Source organism: Hakea prostrata, chromosome 11 (genome assembly GCF_041222555.1).
Source record: "Hakea prostrata isolate BN-2017 chromosome 11, UWA_Hpros_2, whole genome shotgun sequence".
NCBI lineage: Eukaryota > Viridiplantae > Streptophyta > Magnoliopsida > Proteales > Proteaceae > Hakea > Hakea prostrata.
The window spans coordinates 3,583,990-3,605,164 of record NC_142610.1 but is presented as its reverse complement, the minus strand read 5'-3'; the positions used below and the strand labels follow the sequence as shown (position 1 = coordinate 3,605,164).

The window sequence follows — 21,175 nt, the reverse complement described above, 5'->3', positions numbered from 1 at the left end:
ATTTAATACGCAAGACTGTCAAGCAAAACAATTTCGATCGCCGGAAGTTGAGATTTCGATCCGGCGATCCGAAATTCGACTTGACAGTCCTGCACATTTAATACGCAGGATTGAAGCAATTTCCCCTACCATCTACATGTCTCTTCCGTGCCTGCTACATGCCAGACTGGCTACACTCGAGTTGTAGTACCAGGCCTCCCATTTAGCAAGATGAGTTCCATTCAAAGCCTAATCTGGTTAGCAGCTCATCCATAATTTATTCCACACCTTAGAAGATTGTGCTTTTTTTTTTGGTAAATTAGAAGAAGACTGTGCTTCCTACAATGAAAATAGTGCCAAACACCACCTCAGAACCTACAAATCTTAACTAAGAGTATCCATCAGAGAAATGCTAATCCAGTGCTTGCTGGGAAGAGCAAAGGGATTTCCTTTTGTAAATTTTTAAATTATAAAATCCTTGAATGTAAAATGAAAAAACTGCATCTACAATTAAACCCCTTACATTTTAATTGAAACCCTCCGATTAAATTCTGTACATGGGGTCTAAATCTCGACCATTGGCTGCACGCTACAGCTGCTGCAGCAAATTAAAATCACCCAAATGACTCATCCCATACTATTTTTGCATCATTTATCTCCTTTCTTTAGATTCTAAGATGAAATATCCTACGAGTTGATGTATTGGTGGTAATATCTTGGGAATATCCTGCCATTTCTTGGGGTGTTTTGTAATTTTCATGCTTTTTACCTATATCCAACTTTAATTTCAACAAATAAAAAATGCACAAACTTAAATTCTGGAAGCCCCTAGTAGATACTATAATGCAAGTACAAGGCCACAAAATCTACTTGAATTGTTGTTCCCTTCGGAGGTGGAGTGTGCAAGCCATTTGCAACTGCTGATGCTATCTGCATTTCAAGAACCATCTGGCATTTGCAAAGCACAATGCCTAGTCAAACAAAAATTTTCTGAAAGCAAAAATGTTCTCTGCATTTATTATCTCCTTGAGAGATGGCACAAAAATAACAGAAATCTTTACAACTTAAAACACCAGATGATCATCTCACCAAAAAAAAAAAAAAAAAAACACTAGATAATCTGAAAAAGTTCTATCACTTGAGTACCTCAACTGAAATACAGGACAGTATAGAATTTGATCCTCTTTGGAGGAAGGGTATAAACCCAAATAGTTCTTTTTGCTCCTAAGTCTTCTGTTCCCAAAGAAGATATACAATCAATGTTGCCAAAAAAACGTAAGCATAAAAAGGTTTTACCTAAGATGCTCAATTATGAATATCAACTGGCCAACATTTCACAAGCCAGAACAAGAAAATTGGCCATACCAATGCATGGATCTTGAAATTTCAGCTTCTATAATGGAGAAGAAAAGCTGAACTGTATGCCTGTCTTTCCACGATCATGCTCCAATTGTTTCAGTATATAACAGTAGTTTATCTGGAGAGAGCAACCACAACAACCAAAAAAGAAGAAAGTTATGAATAGGCCTCTGATTTCCTGCATAACCCACACAATAGGGCCTTCCTTTACATCCTCATATCTGCAATATGGTGGGTAAGGCAGACAGTGCCCAAACTAGTGACTAGTCTACTTACAGGTCAAAAGTTTCATTCCTTATAGAGTTTGAACCAAAAGGCGGCGAAAATTGCAATCCCAACATAAAGGAGTAAATGCCTATGACATCTAACAATGAACCAACTTAAACTGTATCCTAGCAATCCAATTGTTCTCCACAAGATGAAAATAGGTGAACCGGATAGGAGGCCCTTCATACAAACTACATAAAGAACAATGATAAAGGAGTAAATGCCTATGATATCTAACAATGAACCAACTTAAACTGTATCCTAGCAATCCAATTGTTCTCCACAAGATGAAAATAGGTGAACCGGATAGGAGGCCCTTCATACAAACTACATAAAGAACCATTTGCCATAGAATAAGGTTGAAATAGGATGAAATTCTCCCTGCAACTATAAATATATGCAGCAATCATCCAGAAAGGATTGTTTTGGAACTACCTGCAACATAAGTGAGACCAGCTCTATGGAAGGCCCTGTCCTATTTGGGCCTATGTTTACTAATTTGGGCATAACCATAAGATTGTCATCCGAAATAGGTCCAAGAAACCCCAAGTGAGGCCATTTCTATGCTTTGTCATATCTTAATTTTTAACAACACTAGCATTGGGAAGAAAACCAAAAGAGAGATTACAAACCTCCATGCGTAACAGCCTGGTTGGGACAATAAGCCCAGCTCCAGCAGATCTTCGGAATGACTCCCCAAACTTCTGCAATGAGAAATTCCGGTACTCATTCTCTGTCAACTTAGCAAGATTTCCAGCACAAGCAAATAGATGTCCATGGATTCCTGCGTCTCTAAGTATCCTTAAAGGAAGGTCAAATGAGAGGTCCATAAAGGCTGTAACAGCAAGGTCTCCCCCAAGGGCATCAGTCCCAGAAGTAGAAGATGTATTCTCATCGTTTGATTTGTCGGTAATTATCCTTCTGGCTTCAGCAGGACCCAATCCCCTAGATTTGAAACCCAATAACGTCGACGGGCCTGATAAGGTGCAAACTGGAGAAGTATGGCCACCTAAGAAGAATCTTTCAGGTAGAGGTGAGGGCATGTTCATGAATCCATTTCCCCATGGACAAATAACACCAGCAGAAATCCCAAAGTTAAGTGCAGCATTTAAAAAGCCCAGTGGCAAAGCATAACGAAGGTCAAATTCCTGTCCAAACAACTAATGTAAGTTTTGTTGACCAGCTGAGCATAAAATGATACTATATGGCTCATCCCAAAAAGAAAGGAAAAAAATCCATTCAGTAATCATATCAAAAGGTTAGTTAGCTACTGAGCATGACCGAGCAATAAAAAAGCAGAAAGTAGTGCAAGTAAAAGGATAAAAGCTCCAGAATGCATCTCTATTTCATGGTAGATCAATCAGAAAAATGTGATGTCAAGGCTAGACCAGAATTGATATAAGCAGGTCGTCATTTGGTTGTCGATAACTCAACATTGTAAATCAGCATTGGACAGTTTTTTCCCCATCCCATCCATTCTTTGTGAAAGGGGATTACTTTCATCAGCAATAGGTTGATAGAAAAGTACATCAGGAAAACCAAATGTTCATCCAAGCAGCATAGGTTCAACATCTCTCCTGACAGCTTTTCAAGCCAATGTCTCTCTTCAGCAGGTTCTGTTAGGTTAAAGCTGAAACCAAACACCCAGTAGCATTAACAAAAGAAGCTTAAAATAAAATGAATGTGGGCCAGTTCTTTTAAGATCTTTAAGAGAATCAACTCATAAGGGGTGGACAGGTTTGGTTTTAAGAGAAAAAAAAGGGGTTAAATTAGAGCTTTGTGGTTAAAAATCACACTCTTAAGTGATATTTGGATATCATGGACATGTAGCCCAGGGTCTATAGATGTCAAAATGGGTTGAAACTTGGATTGGAATGTTGGTGGCAATATAAGGATATGATTCCCCAAAGTTCAGTTGGGATTGGATGGTTAAATTAGGAGACATGAAGGTTCTCGTTCTGGGGTTTTAGGAAGTATGAAAATTCAAGAAAATATGTATATCTTGAAATTGGATGATCATAACAGGGTCAAACTAGGATTTAACTCACTAGGGTGGGAGGATGATGTACCTAAAGAGTGGGACAGATTGATGTAAACTACAAACACTGCCTTAATAGAAGCCGCATGAAGCCACAGACAGCTGCCATGTTCTTGCACGCCCCTAGGGGTATTTTGGTCATTTTCTTCAATTACAACCACTTTAGTTGAATGTCTTATTTAAGTAGGAATCTTTCTAATTAAAAGAGTCCTACTTGAGTTGTTAGTAGTCTTTTATTACTTAATCAGATTGTAATTAGCAAGTAGGAGTTTGAGCCCAAGTCTAACTTCTTGGTCTTCCTAGAGTAGAACTTCTAGTTCTACTTGGAGTCTTTGTTGTTGCCTATAAATTCAAAGCCCTGGAATGTAACACATTAGTTTTGAAATCAATAAAATTGCTGAGAATATAGAGCCAAGGAGGATCAAGTGCTTGGAGTGGGGTTTGCAAGGAGGAAATCCTGTGGCAGCCTTGTTTGGTTGTTTTCTTCATTAGTTCTTCATTCACAGCAGTAGCAGCAGCAATCCCTCTCAATCCCTTGAAAGATAAGCAAATAAGTGCTAATTCCTAGGACTAAACCCCAACTCTAAGCCCTCCTCGCTCTCTCCTTCTCTCTTACCTGTGCCAATTTTCTGGAAGGTTCTAAACCTGTAAAACCCTGCTGTCCCCTTCTTCTAAGACCTAAAACCAGAGTAGGAATAGCCCCCTGACCATCCCTAAACCCTTTGGCTATAACCAGTAACCCTCCCCCACCATTAAAAGCCAAGAAACCCATCCTACCTTTCACAACCCTAACCCTTACCTGAAAAATTAAAATTGCAGGAAAAACAAGAAGATCAGAATTGAATTGACGCTTTTCCTTCTAGAAATCAACTAGACAGCACCTGTCCATCAATCCCTACCCATTCCAGCAAAAGCTAAGGCCCTAAACCCTAGCCGCAAGCCTTAAAACCCATTTCCCCTCTACCGCAAGCTTCCCAAACCCTAGGAAGTTCTGCCATTCATCAATATCATCAAAATCAGTTATCCCCCTCCTTGGTTTACATCACAGATCTAAGGTAAGATTGGTTTAGACCTGAATTGAATTTTTGGACTCTCAAAAAGTTCAAAAATTCAAGAAAAATAAAAAAGGGTGATATGAGAGGGGGACTGGAGTGTAGATTACAGAAAACTTGGATGAGGAGCCTTGAAACTTTGGAATGAATGGACTAGCCACTTGAAAGCTGTCTATTCAGCCATGGCAAGGATTTGGCTTGACTTCACCAATAATTTCTCTGACCAAAGTTGACATAAACCACTAGTTGCAGCAGCAACACACACAAAAGCACTCAAGACTTGAAGGGAAAATAATCTATTAATCAACTGTACCGTATTTAATAAATCGGGGCTATTATATCCTTGCATAAGACAAAAACTATACTCTGCCTTATAACTTAAGTCGGGCAGAATTTACATAATTAGATCAAATGACCAATTAAACTAATAAACTAACCTATTTTGGTACTTGGCCTACATGCTAAAATTTTTGGGCCAATAGAATAGGCCCATGACCACATAAAGGTATGAAACGAAGGCCCACAACGTATCTATCAACCCTAGGTTGAATTCAAAGGACATAGCCCAATTCAGTACTACACCTCCCTGGACATGGGGGCAGCATCAACTAAAAGAATGGTCGATACATAAGAGTAGTTACCAAAGGCCTCCTACATGAGTAGGCACTTCCCCATATCCAAGGTGTGCTCATCCTTCATTAAAAAAATAAAATAAAAATAAAAAAAAAAAAAAGAAGAAGAAAGAAGAAGAAAGAAAGAAAGAAAGAGGAGAGAGAGAGAGAGAGAGAGAGAGAGAGAGAGAGAGAGAGAGAGAGAGAGAGAGAATTTCAGAATCACCCCAAGATATATGACAAAAGGCAGAAACACCCCATAAGTATGCCACAAACTGTGAAATATGAATTAGTTAGGAAAATTGACAAATATACCCTTCCTCCTACCCTAAAAAGCAGAACATCTAAAAATACATAGGATCCTCCTCCATTCATCTTCTACTCCGCTGGCAGCCAAGAATCTGAGATTCCAAAACAGCTTTTTAGCTTTTCTATCCCTCTGAGCATGGATTCTATTCAGAGAGAAGGGATTCATAAGTGGACCTGATAACTTCATAACCTCTCAAGCTGCTTTGTTCCAATGAGCTCTACGGTTTTGGAATCAAACAGGAGCTTCTTCTTGGTCTTGAAACTCTTCTCCAAGAGGTGAACTAATCGATTAACAAATAACAAAGCACCACAGATTTCTTTAACTCAATAAAACAGCAAACCAAGATTTGAGAAAAAGAAATAAGGGCTAGCATCTAGCTCAGCTCAGGATCTTAGGAAAAGAAAGGAGGTTGGACACTAGATTTAATCTAATAAAAGCTAAAAGGGTTTTTTTCATGGTGCCCACTTAAGTTGGGCCTAAATTCTTGACTGCCCACTTAAGTGAAAAAAATTCGAAACTGCCCACAGTTCATCTTTTTTCAAAATTTCAAGTTACCCAAAGTTTAACTTTTCTGTTAATTTGAAATGACCATTTTGCCCATAATGTGTTAGTAAATATAATTTTTATCTTTTATTATATTTAAGGAATTTAAGTCTCTAACTTTACCAAAAAAAAAAAAAAGCCCCTTACAATTACATCTCTTTCACCAGTTTCCCAACACCTTGTAGGATAAAATGAACTTAGGAATTTTACTATGAATTAGAAGATCGAGACTTCAGTTTAAGAAGCCCTTTTGTTCTGGTTAAACAAAATGATTCCACAATTTAAGAAGCCCTAAAGAAATGTTAGATTTCAGATATGGATTTAGGGTTTCCATTACCAGTTAAATGATTCAAGTCCCATCTACTTACGTTCTTAGTGTAAATTTGAGCTTTCGTTCTTACTGTTTACTGCTCCATTTCAGGGTTCGAGGTTCTGGTCTCTTGTGTGTCTGATCTGGTTTCCTATTCCTCTGTTCAAAACTTGAAAATCTGCTGCTTTTCTTGTTAGATCTGATTCAATTCGAAGGTCTATTTTGCTCCTTGTTCTGTTAAGAAGGTCTGTTGCTCTTCTTTGTGAGCTTGTATTGACTGTAAATGGTTCTCAGGTTCTGTTCATAATGGTTCATCTTGTCAATTAGGGTTCCTTCATCTTTGTACCATTTTATAAAGTGTTAAACATGCCAAATATAATTCAAATCATTCACAATTGTGAAAGAGAACCAGAAGAAACTGGGTCAGATTCTAATTCATGAATAAATGAACTGATTTATAGATCAGATTTAACAATACACATCAGTGCCCAATTTGGTCTAGTCTTAAACAATTTACAGATCAGGCTTCCCTTTTTGCTGGGGCAGAAAAATAGGGAAAGGGGATAACACAGACCCCAAGAAAATTAAATGAGATCCCCCTCCCATGTATAAAAATTGAATGATCTTCAGGTTGAATTGCAGCATCATTGCAAAATGGAAAGATCTAAGAACATCCAAACCTCCAACCTAAGGTATTGGAATAAGGTTTAAAATTGAGTAGGAGTCAGGGGCTTCTTTTTGTAAATTTAGAAACTTAAAATCCTTAAATATAAAACATAAAAATTATATTTACCAACACTCTATGGGCAAAATGGTCATTTCAATTTCAAATTACCAGAAAAGTTAACAGTGGGTAACTTGGAATTTTGAAAAAAGTGAACTGTGGGCAGTCAAGAATTTAGGCCCAACTTAAGTGGGCGTCGTGAAAAACACTCAAGCTAAAATAAAACACAACTCTACGGAAAAGAGAAGAAAAAAAAAAGGGCATACCCAGTGCCGAAGCTCCCACACTGGGGTCTGGGGAAGGGACTTTCTAGGCAGCCTTACCCCTGTTTATTTTTGCAGAGAGGCTGATTCGAACCCGCAACCTCCAACGCACAATGGAGAAACTCCACCAATAGAGACTCTACGGAAAAGAGAAGCGGAGAAAAATGATCCAAGCACCATTAGCCAAAGTTGGTGGATTGTTTTTGAAGATCGGCAAACGGTTGGTTCTTCGTTCATTTTTTTCTTAACCCAGTGAGTTTATGTAACTTTGTTGACCGATATAATTTCGATGATCGATCACATGGTTTTCCACTCTGCTCTTCTCTGATCAATTCATTATGGTTTTGCTAAGCATGGAAGGTTGGAGCATGAATTAGAAAGAAAAAGATAACATAGATGCATGTGTTCCCCAACGAATGAATTTCTTAAAAGATCAATCACATGGTTTTCCAACTCTACTCTTCTCTGTTCAATTCGTTAGGGTTAAGCTTTTGTAGGTTGTTGGTTCTAGGCTGTTTTCAAGGTTGAGGGCTTGCTGTTGGATAGCAGAGACAAGATGAAAGTGTCGAAGGAACAGAACATAAAAAAAGATGACTTAACAGAAAGTGTTAACGGAGCACTTTTGGGGTGTTTGTGCTTTTCACTATATATCTTAGGGTGTCTCAGAAATTTTCCTCAAGAAAAACATAAAGCACCGATATTGTTGATAACATGTCGCCCTATCTACCTAGGCAAGGCTTGACATAAGCAAACACCCTTGATGGCAGGTTTTTCTTCTTTTTATTTTTTCCTTCTTTGCATGGGATGAGATCTCGCGAGATCTCACTCAAGAACTCGATTTTTTGAGATCTCAAGACGAGATCCCTGACAAGACTCTCAAACTACTTGACTGAGATCCCGGTCCACCCAACCACTTAAAATCCACCCTCATGAGTGAGACAAGTTAAGATCTAGATCTGTCTCACTCTCTCTTATTGTCTCTTGCCTTTGAACTCATTGAAACCACTCCTAAGCCCTTTTTTGGCCCAATTTTTTGCATGTTGACACTGGATCTTCACCTGTAACAAGGTTTAGCACATCTACATTAAGAAAGGAAGATCAAACAAGGCCATTTGAAGAAATTCTTCAACCAAGGCCACAACAACTATTTCATAGGACCAAGCCCAAACTGCAAAGGAAATCTAGAGGCCCAAAATGATATAAAGCGTCTATAGGGCCCCTGTGTGTGTCGGGGGAAAGGTCGTCAACAATAGAATGTGAAGCATGAGCCATACCCAACACTTCTGTTATGAACATATGATTTATATTGAACTTATGATGGTTGTATTATGTACTCTCGAGAGTCAAGAATGTGATGTTGTATTCTTCTCATAAGGATGGAATTTTGTTGTTACTTAAGTTATTTGATGTATTTAATATACTTGTTTTTCATTTATATGTCTTAAAGATTCTATATTACATGTTTTATAACCTTGCATGTTCATTCATGCAGTATTTTTGTTTCAAACTTAGGGTCGAGTTAAAACTCATACTTAAGGTTGTTCTTCTCACAAATCTAAGGCTACTAGTGTGTTCAAAAGGCCAAAATTAAGCTAACTACCAAGTTTGAGCCCAACCTGGGCCTTAAAACCCCCGAGATGGGCCTTCAAGTTCAATCAAGTTGGCCCATAAAAAAATGTAAGATCTCACTTGCTTTTTTGAGGGGCAAGATAGGTGTCGACAGCGAGATTTCTTACCATGCTTCTTTATGGGTTTTTTTTTTTTTTGGGGGGGGGGGGGCAGGGGGAGTACACAAAGCGGATCCCTTTTTGACCATTTGGTCGGAGCATTTTAGAACTTAGGTATGCTGTCACACATGGGATAATGAAATAAGACATTAAAAAGAGAGAGAGAGAGAGAGAGAGAGAGAGAGAGAGAGAGAGAGAGAGAGAGAGAGAGAGAGAGAGAGAGAGAGAGAGAGAGACAAATGAAAGAAGGGGAATAGGGAGAGCTGTTACTGACTGGACTCTCAGATGAACTGAGATATGAGAACAAACCATTATTATGTGCTGTTCCAGTGCTGAGAAATAAGACCGTTTATAACATCCCAGCCCCATACTTCTTCTAAACCTCTATAGCCGCAAAGCCTAACTTTAACCCTTTGGCCACTTGCAAAGCAAATTCTCAGGACCAAGTGCGCAATTCCCAATGCATATATGACTTAATCCAGAGCTTATTTCTACAAAAATAAGCCCTAAGTGACTTGTCGCATCACCCTCCCCCCACCCCCAAATTTTTTTTTTTCCCTATTGTTTTTTCCGTGTTCTTTTTTCCTCATTGTTTTTTCCGTGTTCTTTTCTCCCAGTTAGCAACTGGGCACCTAGGTTTTTTATGCAACACCTTGACAACTACAGTTGAACCAATGTAAGAAACATAAAAAAAGGGGTATGGATGATGGATAATTAGTGAATTCCAAGTCAGTTAAGAAGTGCCAATAGGCCAAATTGTTTTAGGAAAAATTGGAGGAAGATTTCCATATAGTTTCAGAATAAAAAATGATTCATCAAGGATTTGGGGTTACAGCACAAGGGATTGACTAATATTACAAAGTCGTTCCCCTCCTAATATTACAAACCCGCTCCCCTCCTACGTGCAGGGTAAAGATTCACTTAGATGTACTGCCCAGCCCAGAATTAAAGCCACAAAAATGAACAGTTAAATAACCTTGAGGTGTAAGGGTCGAATCCTGGGAAATGCAATAGCAATTCATTTTGGTTTTTAAATTTAAAAACAGTATCAGATTCTGATTCTAGATTCTGATTCCAAACAATATTTGCCATTCACTACAAATGAGACATAAGGAATCAACTGTACCTTTTTAAGAAAAGGTGGGGTACTCTAAAGGAGGAAGATGCTCATTTTTGACATTATGATATGTTAAGATACCTACTGCCGTACTCTTCTTCTACTCTTTGTTATCTGTTGGTTGAATATCATGGAGTGCTGGAAGCAGTTTTGTTACTTCTTCAAGCATGGACAAGATTCTGGACCTTTTTTCTTTCTTGGAAATTCAATTACTTCACATGGGCCCATCAACATTATCTCATTTTTGAAGATTGGTTCACCTAGCAGTCCACTTGACCTCAGTTAGGAGCCGACCCACTAGCCTGATTTCCCAGGTTTGCAGTTTTCCACTCCATGAGGTACCTATTTTGGGCTTGTTTTTCACATCTGAAGTATCTAAAATTCAGTCTGATGTATCCGGCAGATTTCGCAGAGATTGTGAGACAATGGTGCTCCTCTGTGAAGGTCCATTGGACGTCCTGATTTGGGATTATTGAGTATCTCACAACACAGCCTGCAGCAATTTGTTACTGGTTATTCTTCTTACAACTTTTTTACAAGTCACTTTTCAGATTGATTAGACATTATACGGTACTGTTCATTCATCACTGAGGATCATTTAATTCAATTCTAGAGGAGTTGAAAGACCAGCTAGGAGAAGCGGGGAACTCCAGGGTTCAGAATTGCACGGGGAACAAAGAAAGGAGAAGGCATTCCTGAGAGAATAACAGTTGACAATTACGCCAGCAAGCACACACAATCACACAGCAGGGTGCAGCCAAACTTAAATTTTCACTCGAAGCTCAATATAACTCTATTGCATTGCATGTTTATGGAAAAGGACCAAAAGGTAAAGCCTCACTCCTCCATCAAAGTAGAAACCTAACATAAATAGAAACTGATAGGAACCCGCCTATCTAGACTACTATTTGGATTACTTGCATAACAAATACAGCAAGAAACTAAGAAACAAAGGATAGACCTGGTTTTGATGGTGCCAGTCACCCAGATACCATATGGTGCCCTCAGCCAAAGGCTGCCCAAAACCTTACACAAAATAACCAATACCCTCTCCTCTCCATTCCCACAATTTTATAACCCACCAAGTATTAGTTATGGTAACTCTCCCCACTCTCTTTCTTCCACTGGTTGGTATCCTAGGGTCCTAATATTACCAACCCCTCGAAATTCACCTTGTCCTCAAGGTGAAGGAAAGTCAGAAGTCTAGTCTTCACATGTTTGCCACACAACTATGAGTGGCTACAAAAAAACCAGCATCCTTGCATGTGTGATAACTAAAGCCACCCTCTGATAATTCTTTGCATATGTCTTATCTTCATCCAGGTACTTGTTATTTTTTATAAAATATAATACACCAAAATGCAGGTCTCCAGACCCAAAGGTTGGCGGACAAGCATCAAGAATATTTGGAACTTCAAGTTTTTGATGGTTCTCTCCTCTGGTTCGGAAAGGCAAAGCTGATCCACCATCTGATTGTGAAACTCCTTCAGGTTTTGCAAGCCAAAAACATACACAGCCTCATTAAGACGTCTAAATGTCAACACAATCAACCCTGTTAAATCCCATTCCTTCTGCAAAAGTGAAGACCGCCCACCATTTTAAGAGTGTTGCAGTATTCTTCCCCAAATGCAGCAAGCAATATCCTCCCCTTTTGCTTGAGACCTGGCCATGGGATATCCCCACCCCCTTTTGTTGTTGCCCCCATAGAGGGAACCTCGGGCATGCAATAAGTGGGGGCCCCATCCCAATTCAAAGCAATGAGAGAGATGCACCTTCCTATTTGGGGTCGCCACAACGCTAAAATTCCATTCCTTATTAAATTGAAGCCGTTGTAGGCCACTACAGTGATTGTGTGGGGCCCTACAGATGCGGTTGCTGAAAATAATCGAGCTCCACCAAAGAACATGTATTGATAGGGATGGATATTTTCTTTTCTAAGCCCAAACCTTAACAGGTAAGATTAAAGCAACGGAATAGTATAAATTGGATTGATGCACTTGACCTTGCATACCCTAGTAAAAAGCTATATGCCCCGGGAAACCCTAATTTAATTTTCATTGGTTCAGGAGATGTAAACCAAAATTTTTTTTTAGGTAAGAGATGCAAATCAATGGTAGGACACGTTTGCCTACTAACTATAGACATTTTATTCACAAGGTACAAAATCAAATCACAAAAATCTGCCTAACTTCGTAAATCAAAAACATAGAATATTCCAAAATCAAATTAAAAGGATCCATCAACTATAAGAAGAAGGGGTAAAAAAGGAGAGTAACAATGAATAAATTGAGCCCCGAGAAAAGAGACTTAATTGTGCACTAGATTTTTTCCAAATTTTCTTAAGCCACGCTTATAGAAGGGGAAGAGAATAAATAGGAAAAAAAGAGGATTGCAGGAGAGGAGATACAAGAGCAATACAATAGGGATCCACACTCTAGTTTTTCAAATTCAGAAATAATATTTTGATTTTTGAATACCTAATCAAGATTTTTTTTTCAAAAATTTCCTTTAACCCACCTATTATAGAAACATAAGAGAATAAATAGGTCTAAAAGGCGAGAGAGAAGAGAGCAATGGGGGAATAAATCGGGTTTGATGGATTAAGTTTTTTTATTAGGAATCAACATTTCTAACCCATCATTTTACATGTTGAAAAATTGTTCACAATATTGGGGGCGCAACAAACGTTTAGTGTACATTTCACATGTAGGAAGAATGGACAAACCGGAAAAATTAAAGGAATTAGGGGTGAATATGGATAAAATTTGAAAAAATCCGGGGGCGGGGCCCTGGAACCTATCCCCTACTAGGCTAGCCCAATCTAGCCCCCATACACTAAATTAGGTCCCATTAGGCACATAACATACCACCACGTGTCTGTAGTTGTTGTCCTTGACAGCTCTCACTATTGGCAACTTTCACTCTAGCAGTAGTAGCCCTCTCCAAGTGGTTGCACTCTGCTGCCTCATTTTTTTTTTGGGTGGCAGGTAGCTCTTTCTTGGTAGCTTTCACTCTACCCAGTCCCATAGCTTCAAAGTCAAACCCTGAGAGAGGTGCCAACATATGGTGGTTTAGGCAGCCTTTAGCCAAGGGCACCATATGGTGTAAGGGGTGATGGGCACCATCAAAACCAAGTCTATCCTTAGTTTCTTGTTGTAATTCTTATTCAAGTAATACAAATATTAGTCTAGATAGGCAGGTTCCTATCAATTGGTATCCAAGTGTGTTTCAATTCGAGGGAAGGTAGATGAAGACTGGATTGTCCATATTTTCTGGTGAAGGAGATGTACAATAATGGACTGCAGAGGAAATAAGCTTCTGTTAGGCACACTAGATTGAGTATGATTATCGATTGGGTGTGGCCTTCCAACATCTAGAAGGAAATGCATTGAAGTGGTTCTATTTGAGAAAATAACCGGAGTTTGATAGGAAAAACTTCAAGGAGGCTCTATAACATGACTTCGGTGGAGGGAAGATGACACACACAACCAGAGAGTCAGAACATTAGAGAGAGATTGTTGTCATGAACCAAAACTACCATCAGCACTAAGGACATATCTGGTTTATGTAAAGACGCCCCTCCCATATGGTGCCCTCAACCAAAGGGTGCCCAAAACCTTACACAAAATAACCGATACCCTCTCCTCTCAATTCCCGCCAATTTATAACCCACCAAGTGTTAGTTCCAGTAACTAACCCCACTCTCTTTCTTCCACTTGTCGTTATCCAAGGGTCCTAACAGAAATCAACTAAAACACAAAACGAGCAAACTAAGCTATATCTGAGAGAAATCTATTTAATATAGACAAACAAAAAACCTAAAACAGATATTGCACAATAGATCGACACTAGCCAGACCACAAAGCTAGTTTAGGATCAATCCTTTGTTTGGGCCTCCAAATTGGGTCATGTTGGAAACGTAGTTCTAGATTGGAAGCATTACAACAAAAGGTCAGTAACCTGGAACTGCTATTAACTGGTAAAAACTGTTAGATCAAAACTAAGATTAGGATTCTGTACTACCTATAGTTTGCAAGCCAAGTTAGTGGGAATCCAACACTTAAGATTTGATAAGATTTCTTAACAGTGGAATACCACTAAAATTGCAGAACAACAAACTTCTGGGTTTTAAGAAAGTAAGAAACAGAAGAATCTAGGTTTCCCAGGAATATCGAGACTACCAAGATCAAGTTCTCCTAGGGCTGTCAGGGTAAGGCGAGATATGGTAATATTCTGATCATTCGATTGTTCTGTGTAGGTTGATTGTGGATGGTTTCTAAAGATGGAGGAAAAGCTAGAGTTTATGGTTTAGAGGATTAGATGAAAAAAAAAGTTAGTTGGGGTTGAACCAACTTACTATTGTTAAAGATCATTCTGAATAGCAGAAGGCATTTTGCTTTTTCTTTCGTTCCCTTTTTTTCCTTTTTATTTATTTATTTATTATTTTTTTTTTGGGGGGGGGGGGGGTTGGAAGGGGAACAGAAGAATTCATGTTCAGGCTATCAATCCCATTTTCATTGCTCACAGCACCATACTATTGGGAAAAGCTGATATTCTCTATACAAGTCATCTCTATAATTCTAATTCGACTCATAAGATGACTCCTAATCACTGCATAAGGCTCAATAAGGCCTATAACTAAAAACACAATCTTAACTAACTATTCAGCATCCTAATCCAACTCAAACATTCAATTTAACTACTCATCCTGTGCGCTGACATTACGCCCACCTTATGGGGTTATATATTAGGGCCCTCGTATCAATAAACATAAACATCAGAATGCTTGAATGCCCAATCTACCATCCAAAATAAGTCTTTTCAGGCCCACTGACCCAGTTGGACAAAGTTAACTACACCGGTTGGTCATATGACTCCAGCCTTCGCTGATTATTGATCTTCACCATTTTCAAGGTTTCTCTCCCAAAAATTGTTTTTGTTCATTGCTGAGTATTAGAATGAGACTGGAAGGGCAAAAAGGAAAACATACAACCAGATCCAAAGAGAAGGATTTGATTTCTTTTTGTTACGCTTTTGTTTTCCTCTTTGGACTCAACTTCTATGTGTTTGGTTCTCTATATATATGGAACAGATATGGAATCTCACTCATCAACAATGCTCCAAGTCCCCATGGTTCTATTTTTCATCTTCCTCTCCTATTCAATGTTCATGTTGTCTGCTGACATATTTGAGGCCTCCTTGATGTGTTGTTCAAGGGTGTGAACTCCAACAATTTTCCCGTCGGAAGAGATTAGACCCACTCTTGGGGGGGGGGGGGTCCTTAAGAAGCTCCATACCCATCCACATCTGAGACAAAATTTTCTGCTCTCAGTTGTAGCTTTGTTGGGATCAATTTTTGCCATAGTTGTCTAGGTGTCACCTAGGCGACCTGGCGTCACCTTGACGCGTTGCTTGGTGTAGCTTGATAATCATTGTCCTTTATCGCCTCGCCTAGCCAAGCCTTTTCGCCTTGTCGCCTTGACAACTATGACTTTTTCTGCTTACTGTCCTACTCGACTGCTGCTTGAATCAACCTTTGCTATTTATTTCTGCTGCTCTGCTGTTAGCTTTGGGTTCAAATATTACTGGTTAATGCTCTATTTTGCTGCTAGATGTTCAATCAAAAACATCATGCTGCCGCTGATTGAAAAGCAAAGTATTTGGTTTTTTATGCCTGTACTGTTCAGACGAAGCTGCATGTATTTTTGTTAGGCTGGTTGCTAACAAACTGCACCCTTCTTTTTTTCCTTTCTAATCCATGCAATTTCTTATCGCTGGATTTCAATGCCTGAGCAAAGACTACCATGGGTGAGGTAGTGTCATGGGCAATAGCTTCCAACACACACTACTCATGAGGGATATGATTCATGGGATACTATTGTTGCTCGAATTTTAGGACATACATTGAATACATGCAAAGACACATTGTTGATTTAGTTACCCATATTGACACTATGAAGGAATTACAGTAGTACTTGAATGCTTTGCATTATTGAAAACCCAACATCTCTCATACTATGAGTTACACAGGAATTCTAGAACCTAAACCTATAGATACTCCCATGGTTTCTAATTTGAAACTTATGCAAGACGATGGAACTATTCTTGTTGATTATGAAAGTATTAGAGATGATTGGTACCTCATGAAAACTTAGTGGACGTGGTTTGCTCTAGATAGATCATGGTCATGTTCAGGGCTTTCCAGATGTAAATTGGGCTGGTTCACCAATTGATAGGATGTCAACTATTTTTGGAGGAAAGCTTTTGTCATGGAAGATTAAGAAGCCAAATGATAATTATACTTTAGTTTTTATTCATCAAAAAAAAAAAAAAGGAAAAAGAAGCCTAATGGTGCCAAATGAAGCACAGAGTTAAACAGTGTCATATCATGGCACATGACACATGTTAGTTGATATGGGTAAACCAATTTTTTGATGAGCATTGATTCATTGATAGTTCACCCATGCCAATGTGATGTGATGGGATAGTCAAGTTGCTATCCACATAGCATCAAATCCTGCATTTCATGAATGAACAAACTACAATGAAGTTAAGTGCAATTTTGTACATGGAACCTGCAAAAAGTACTTATTTCTCCTACCTAAATTCATACAGGAATAACTAGGATACTTGTTCACAAAGCTTTTGGGGACAGTGAGAGTTGCTATATTGGTAACAAGTTAAGCATGGTTCATATCTATGCTCCAGCTTGACAGGTAATGTGAGAATGAGGCTTGGAGTGCAAAAAGAGAAGACAAAAGATATATTTTGGGATTAGTGCCAGGTGCTAATCTCAAGAGGAGGTTTTCCTTCAGATGAATAAAGTATCATTAGCAAAAACACCAAAAGGGAAGAGAGAATATACGAGGAAAGGGTGGGGTGGAGGGGAAGCCAGCCTTTAACTAATTGACTGAAAGGAGGAACCTAAACCCCAGGTAACAACAATGAGTTCCTTGGGGTATCCACAACAAAGGGGATGGGAAAACAACTATAGCTTAGAGAAGACATCAAAGTAGATGGCTTTCCAAAATTGAGTCCAAGAACCTAGAGTTGGAACTCCATCTCCTAAGGTCTCATTCCCAATATAAGTGATGAATGGCTGCTCCAAAAACGGAACTTACCTACAAGGTCACAAATAGTAGATTCAAGGAAGGAACTCAAAATCCGCAAGAAGTCCCTAGCAAACACAAGATCATCTAGAATGGGACCCTAATGGAGGTCAAATCTTTTCCCCAAAGAGAGCAAGAGAAGGGACACGTGAAGAAGAGATGGTCTAAGTCTTTGGTACCATTACAACAAAGGATACAACCGGGGTTGGCATGGATATGATTGTGGATAAGAAATGACTAGGTGGGAAGGCAGTGTCGAGGGAATGGAGGAGGATGTGACCCTTGAACTAAACCAAGGGGACCATGAGACTTTTCCTCGAGAGGGATTTGATTTCTTTAGCCATTTGTTTCTATTTTGGCTTAACTTCCATATACTTGGTTCTCTATATAGATCAAATAGATTTGGAGGTCTTCACTCATCAATCATGAAGCCTCCTTGGCTGTCATCATCCTCTTTGCTTCTTTTCTTTTGCAGGCCTCTCCTATTTACAATGGCATTTCTAGTTACTTTTAGGATCAGTGATATTGGTTTTGTTCGTGAATTGTGGCTGATCCCAAACTTACTCAAGACACTATCAATATAAAGATCACCACTATTAAACTCCATGGAATTGGAAATTATTTGTTACATGCTCAGCAGTCTTAAGCATGTATTAATGCCAGGGAAGCCTCATGGTATGATCCGCCAAATGAGTTGCGTAGACACATCCTTTTTAGCGATTTCCTAATCTCAATTGATTCATGGGGAAACCTTGCCCCAAGATCTCTCAGTTATTTGAAAATTTGAGATGAGATAGTTGCGAGCCCTAGGAAATAGTAAATCTTGACTGAGTCAAGATCTCAGTTCAACCGAAATCTCAGTCCAATCGTTGTTATAAATATCCCCCAACTCAATCAAGTTGAGATACCTCAGCCTCACCTAAATCTTGGTCCTCTCATCCTACTCTGTTATTAATTTTTTTAATTAAAAAAATACTTTGTAAGAATTAAAATTAAAGTATTAGAAAAATGTTAATGTTTTGGAAATGGTTCTAATATATGTTAGAATCCATTTGAAGGCCTACAACCTAATGGAGTCCTGACTGAGACTCTTCAATAACTCAGTCAAAACTAAACCAAACTACAAAACAAAAGTATAGTTGGAATCCTACTAACATACTGGATCCAACAACGCTAATTTGAATAAACTAGAAGAAGCAAAAACTACCAAAATGCCCCACTTCATGCACACTCTCCTGTAGGGCCATAGGGTGTTGGGTTGCCACCCTAGGCCTTGTTTCGGCTCTTATCTACATAAGGCCTAAACCTAAGACATTATTGATTTCCTGAAAAATTAAGCATCAAAGATTTATACAGTTTTGACTTTTGATACCCAATAATTTTGAGATTTGATCTTGTGTGATAATGGTATGGGCTATGTCATCTGCCACATAATACAACAGTCAAATCAAGATAAGACCAAACATATTAGATCCAAGATATTCTTTTAAATGTGAAATGAAATGTATGTGTTGTTAAATTGTCACAAGAGTATTACCAAGGGAAGCAACATAAAATTGGAGATAATTTCTTGCTTCCTAATTAACAAACAATAGCTCGAATTATGGTGATGATATTCCATTCTCAGGCAGTGATAACATCTAAACTCAAACCCACTATGTCAGCATATGGCCACACCACAAACCCACTTGGACAAGCATAACGGAGATGCATTGAAAATGTTAGGACATGGAAGAGCACAGTTGTGTTATAACCTATTCCTGACCTATGTTATCGCCTGTAAACTAGTAAATGCCAACACAATCATACAGTAAACAGACTTACAATCCCAGGTCAAGGTTTCAGGATAATGCATGGCATTTAATCCGTAGTTGAAACCATTGGTGCAAGGAAAAAGTTTTCCTAGAAGAAAAGAAACTTAACAAATTGAATTGGAGGTCTTCTACCATTCAAAATACCTAGTACTCTAAGAAAGTGAAAATAATACTTCAAAGAAAGGACCAATGACTAACCGTGCAAAGCAAAGGCAAGACAAGGAGATAACATTTAATGAGAGTGAGATATCCTCATCCAACATGATGGGTTAGAAAGATAATAAATAAATAAATAAATATAATGGTATAAAAGAACCAAACCTGACGTAGAAACCGCAAACTTCGACTATCAGGTGAAAGGCCACCAATTTGAGAAGTAGAGAGAAATGCAAATCCTCGTGTTGGCCTCAAAGGTGAATCCCTCTTGTCATACTTAAATGAGTACTTACAAGATGAGAGTAAACTATGTCCAAGCTGTCTCCTTATTGATCTGGATGACATTTGTGATGTATCTGTTAAGTTACGCCATGTAAGATTGTAAGACAAGTCATGATTCCTGGTTGATATTAAGCCAACTGAGAGGCCCAATAAACGCTCCTTGTAAGAAGAGAACTTGAGCCAGTCCTGTGAAAGTAGTGATATTCTGGCCATTAGAGGAGTTACTAATCCCTTGACTCTGGGCAAAGAAATACCAGCGCTTATCTCCGACGTGTGGTCCCATCCATAGGCCCCGGAACAATCCCAAATGTCACCATACCCAAGTAAGTTTTTCAGTTTCAATGATCCTTCAACTGACCAAGATCTAACCTACAAAAAGAACATACGAAATTTCAAAAACTTCAGGGAAATAATTGAAAGTGTATGTAACAAAATCTCCATCACATTTCATGGACCACACATAAAGATACTAAACTAAGCAACAAGGTCTCTTGCTTTTCAAAGATATACTTCAACCGCCATTCTTATAAAAGGATGTCTACTTTCACTGCTCAGGTAACTCCCACAACACATTATGAAATCTCATAAACTACACAGCCCAGTGACCAAACATGGAATCATTACACATTTCAAGCTTGCATTGCCTAATAACAAAGTTGGCATCTACGAGAATTCATTTATAAGCTGTTGAGACGCGATTCAAGACCTAGTAGAAACCCATCATTTGTCATGGAAAAAGGTGCTATTGATACTGACATCAAAAACCTAGCAGAAATCCACAATATCCATCACAGGAAAGGGGAAAATGACAGTACCTCGGGCTTGGTGTAGATGCCGATGTCCCCCGTAAGAGGGTTCTTTGTTTCGACAACCTCAACGATGACATTGGCAGTTCCGGGAAGCTCTGGAGGTCCACTGTCGAGTGTAATGTTGACGGAGTCAAAGATTTGAAGACTACGAAGGCGGGTATTAACGATATTAGCGGCCTGAAGAAGCTCTTGCATGCTAGTCGCTTTCTTGAGGGCTTCAACTTCAGCTTCGATCAGCGATTCCTTGGTCTTGTTGTTGCCCTTGATCAGGACATCATGAACCCGAAGAGTCAGTCGCTCTTTTGATAACCGACGAAAGAGATTGTCTAACTTCTTTCCTCTGTGAAATCAACTTTGACCGGCTCATGACCGTCGTCGTCGTCGTCGTCTTCTTCTTCTTCTTCTTCAAATTCTTCTTCTCCATCATCTTCTTCTTCAGAATCTTCGTCTTCATCACCATTAGGAACTCCTTCGGTTTCATCACCATTTGGGTTTAGTGGGATCGGCTTCTCTTGATGGATTTGTTCCTCTTCAACTGAGGTCGACATCGGGAATGGTAAGCCACACCTGAGCAGAAAACAGAGCTTCGAGTATCCAAGTCTTGTTCCTCTGTCAATTGGTAGAAAACTGCGTTAACAGCTCTTTCTACGCGAAAGGGGTAAATTAGTAAATTCACAGTCAAGACAATATGTTGTTATGTATGCC

At 38.9% G+C, this 21,175-nt stretch overlaps 1 protein-coding gene across 1 annotated transcript; it reads right to left on the bottom strand.

Moving 5' to 3' along the window:
• Positions 1-1,081: 1,081 nt before the first annotated feature.
• LOC148999616 (uncharacterized) lies at positions 1,082-21,102 on the bottom strand. The gene is given in 5 exon segments (XM_089139647.1): positions 1,082-1,456; positions 2,238-2,753; positions 19,545-20,030; positions 20,477-20,805; positions 20,808-21,102. Coding segments are annotated over 5 exon segments (1,626 nt in total). The 5' UTR covers positions 21,019-21,102; the 3' UTR covers positions 1,082-1,372.
• Positions 21,103-21,175: the final 73 nt, after the last annotated feature.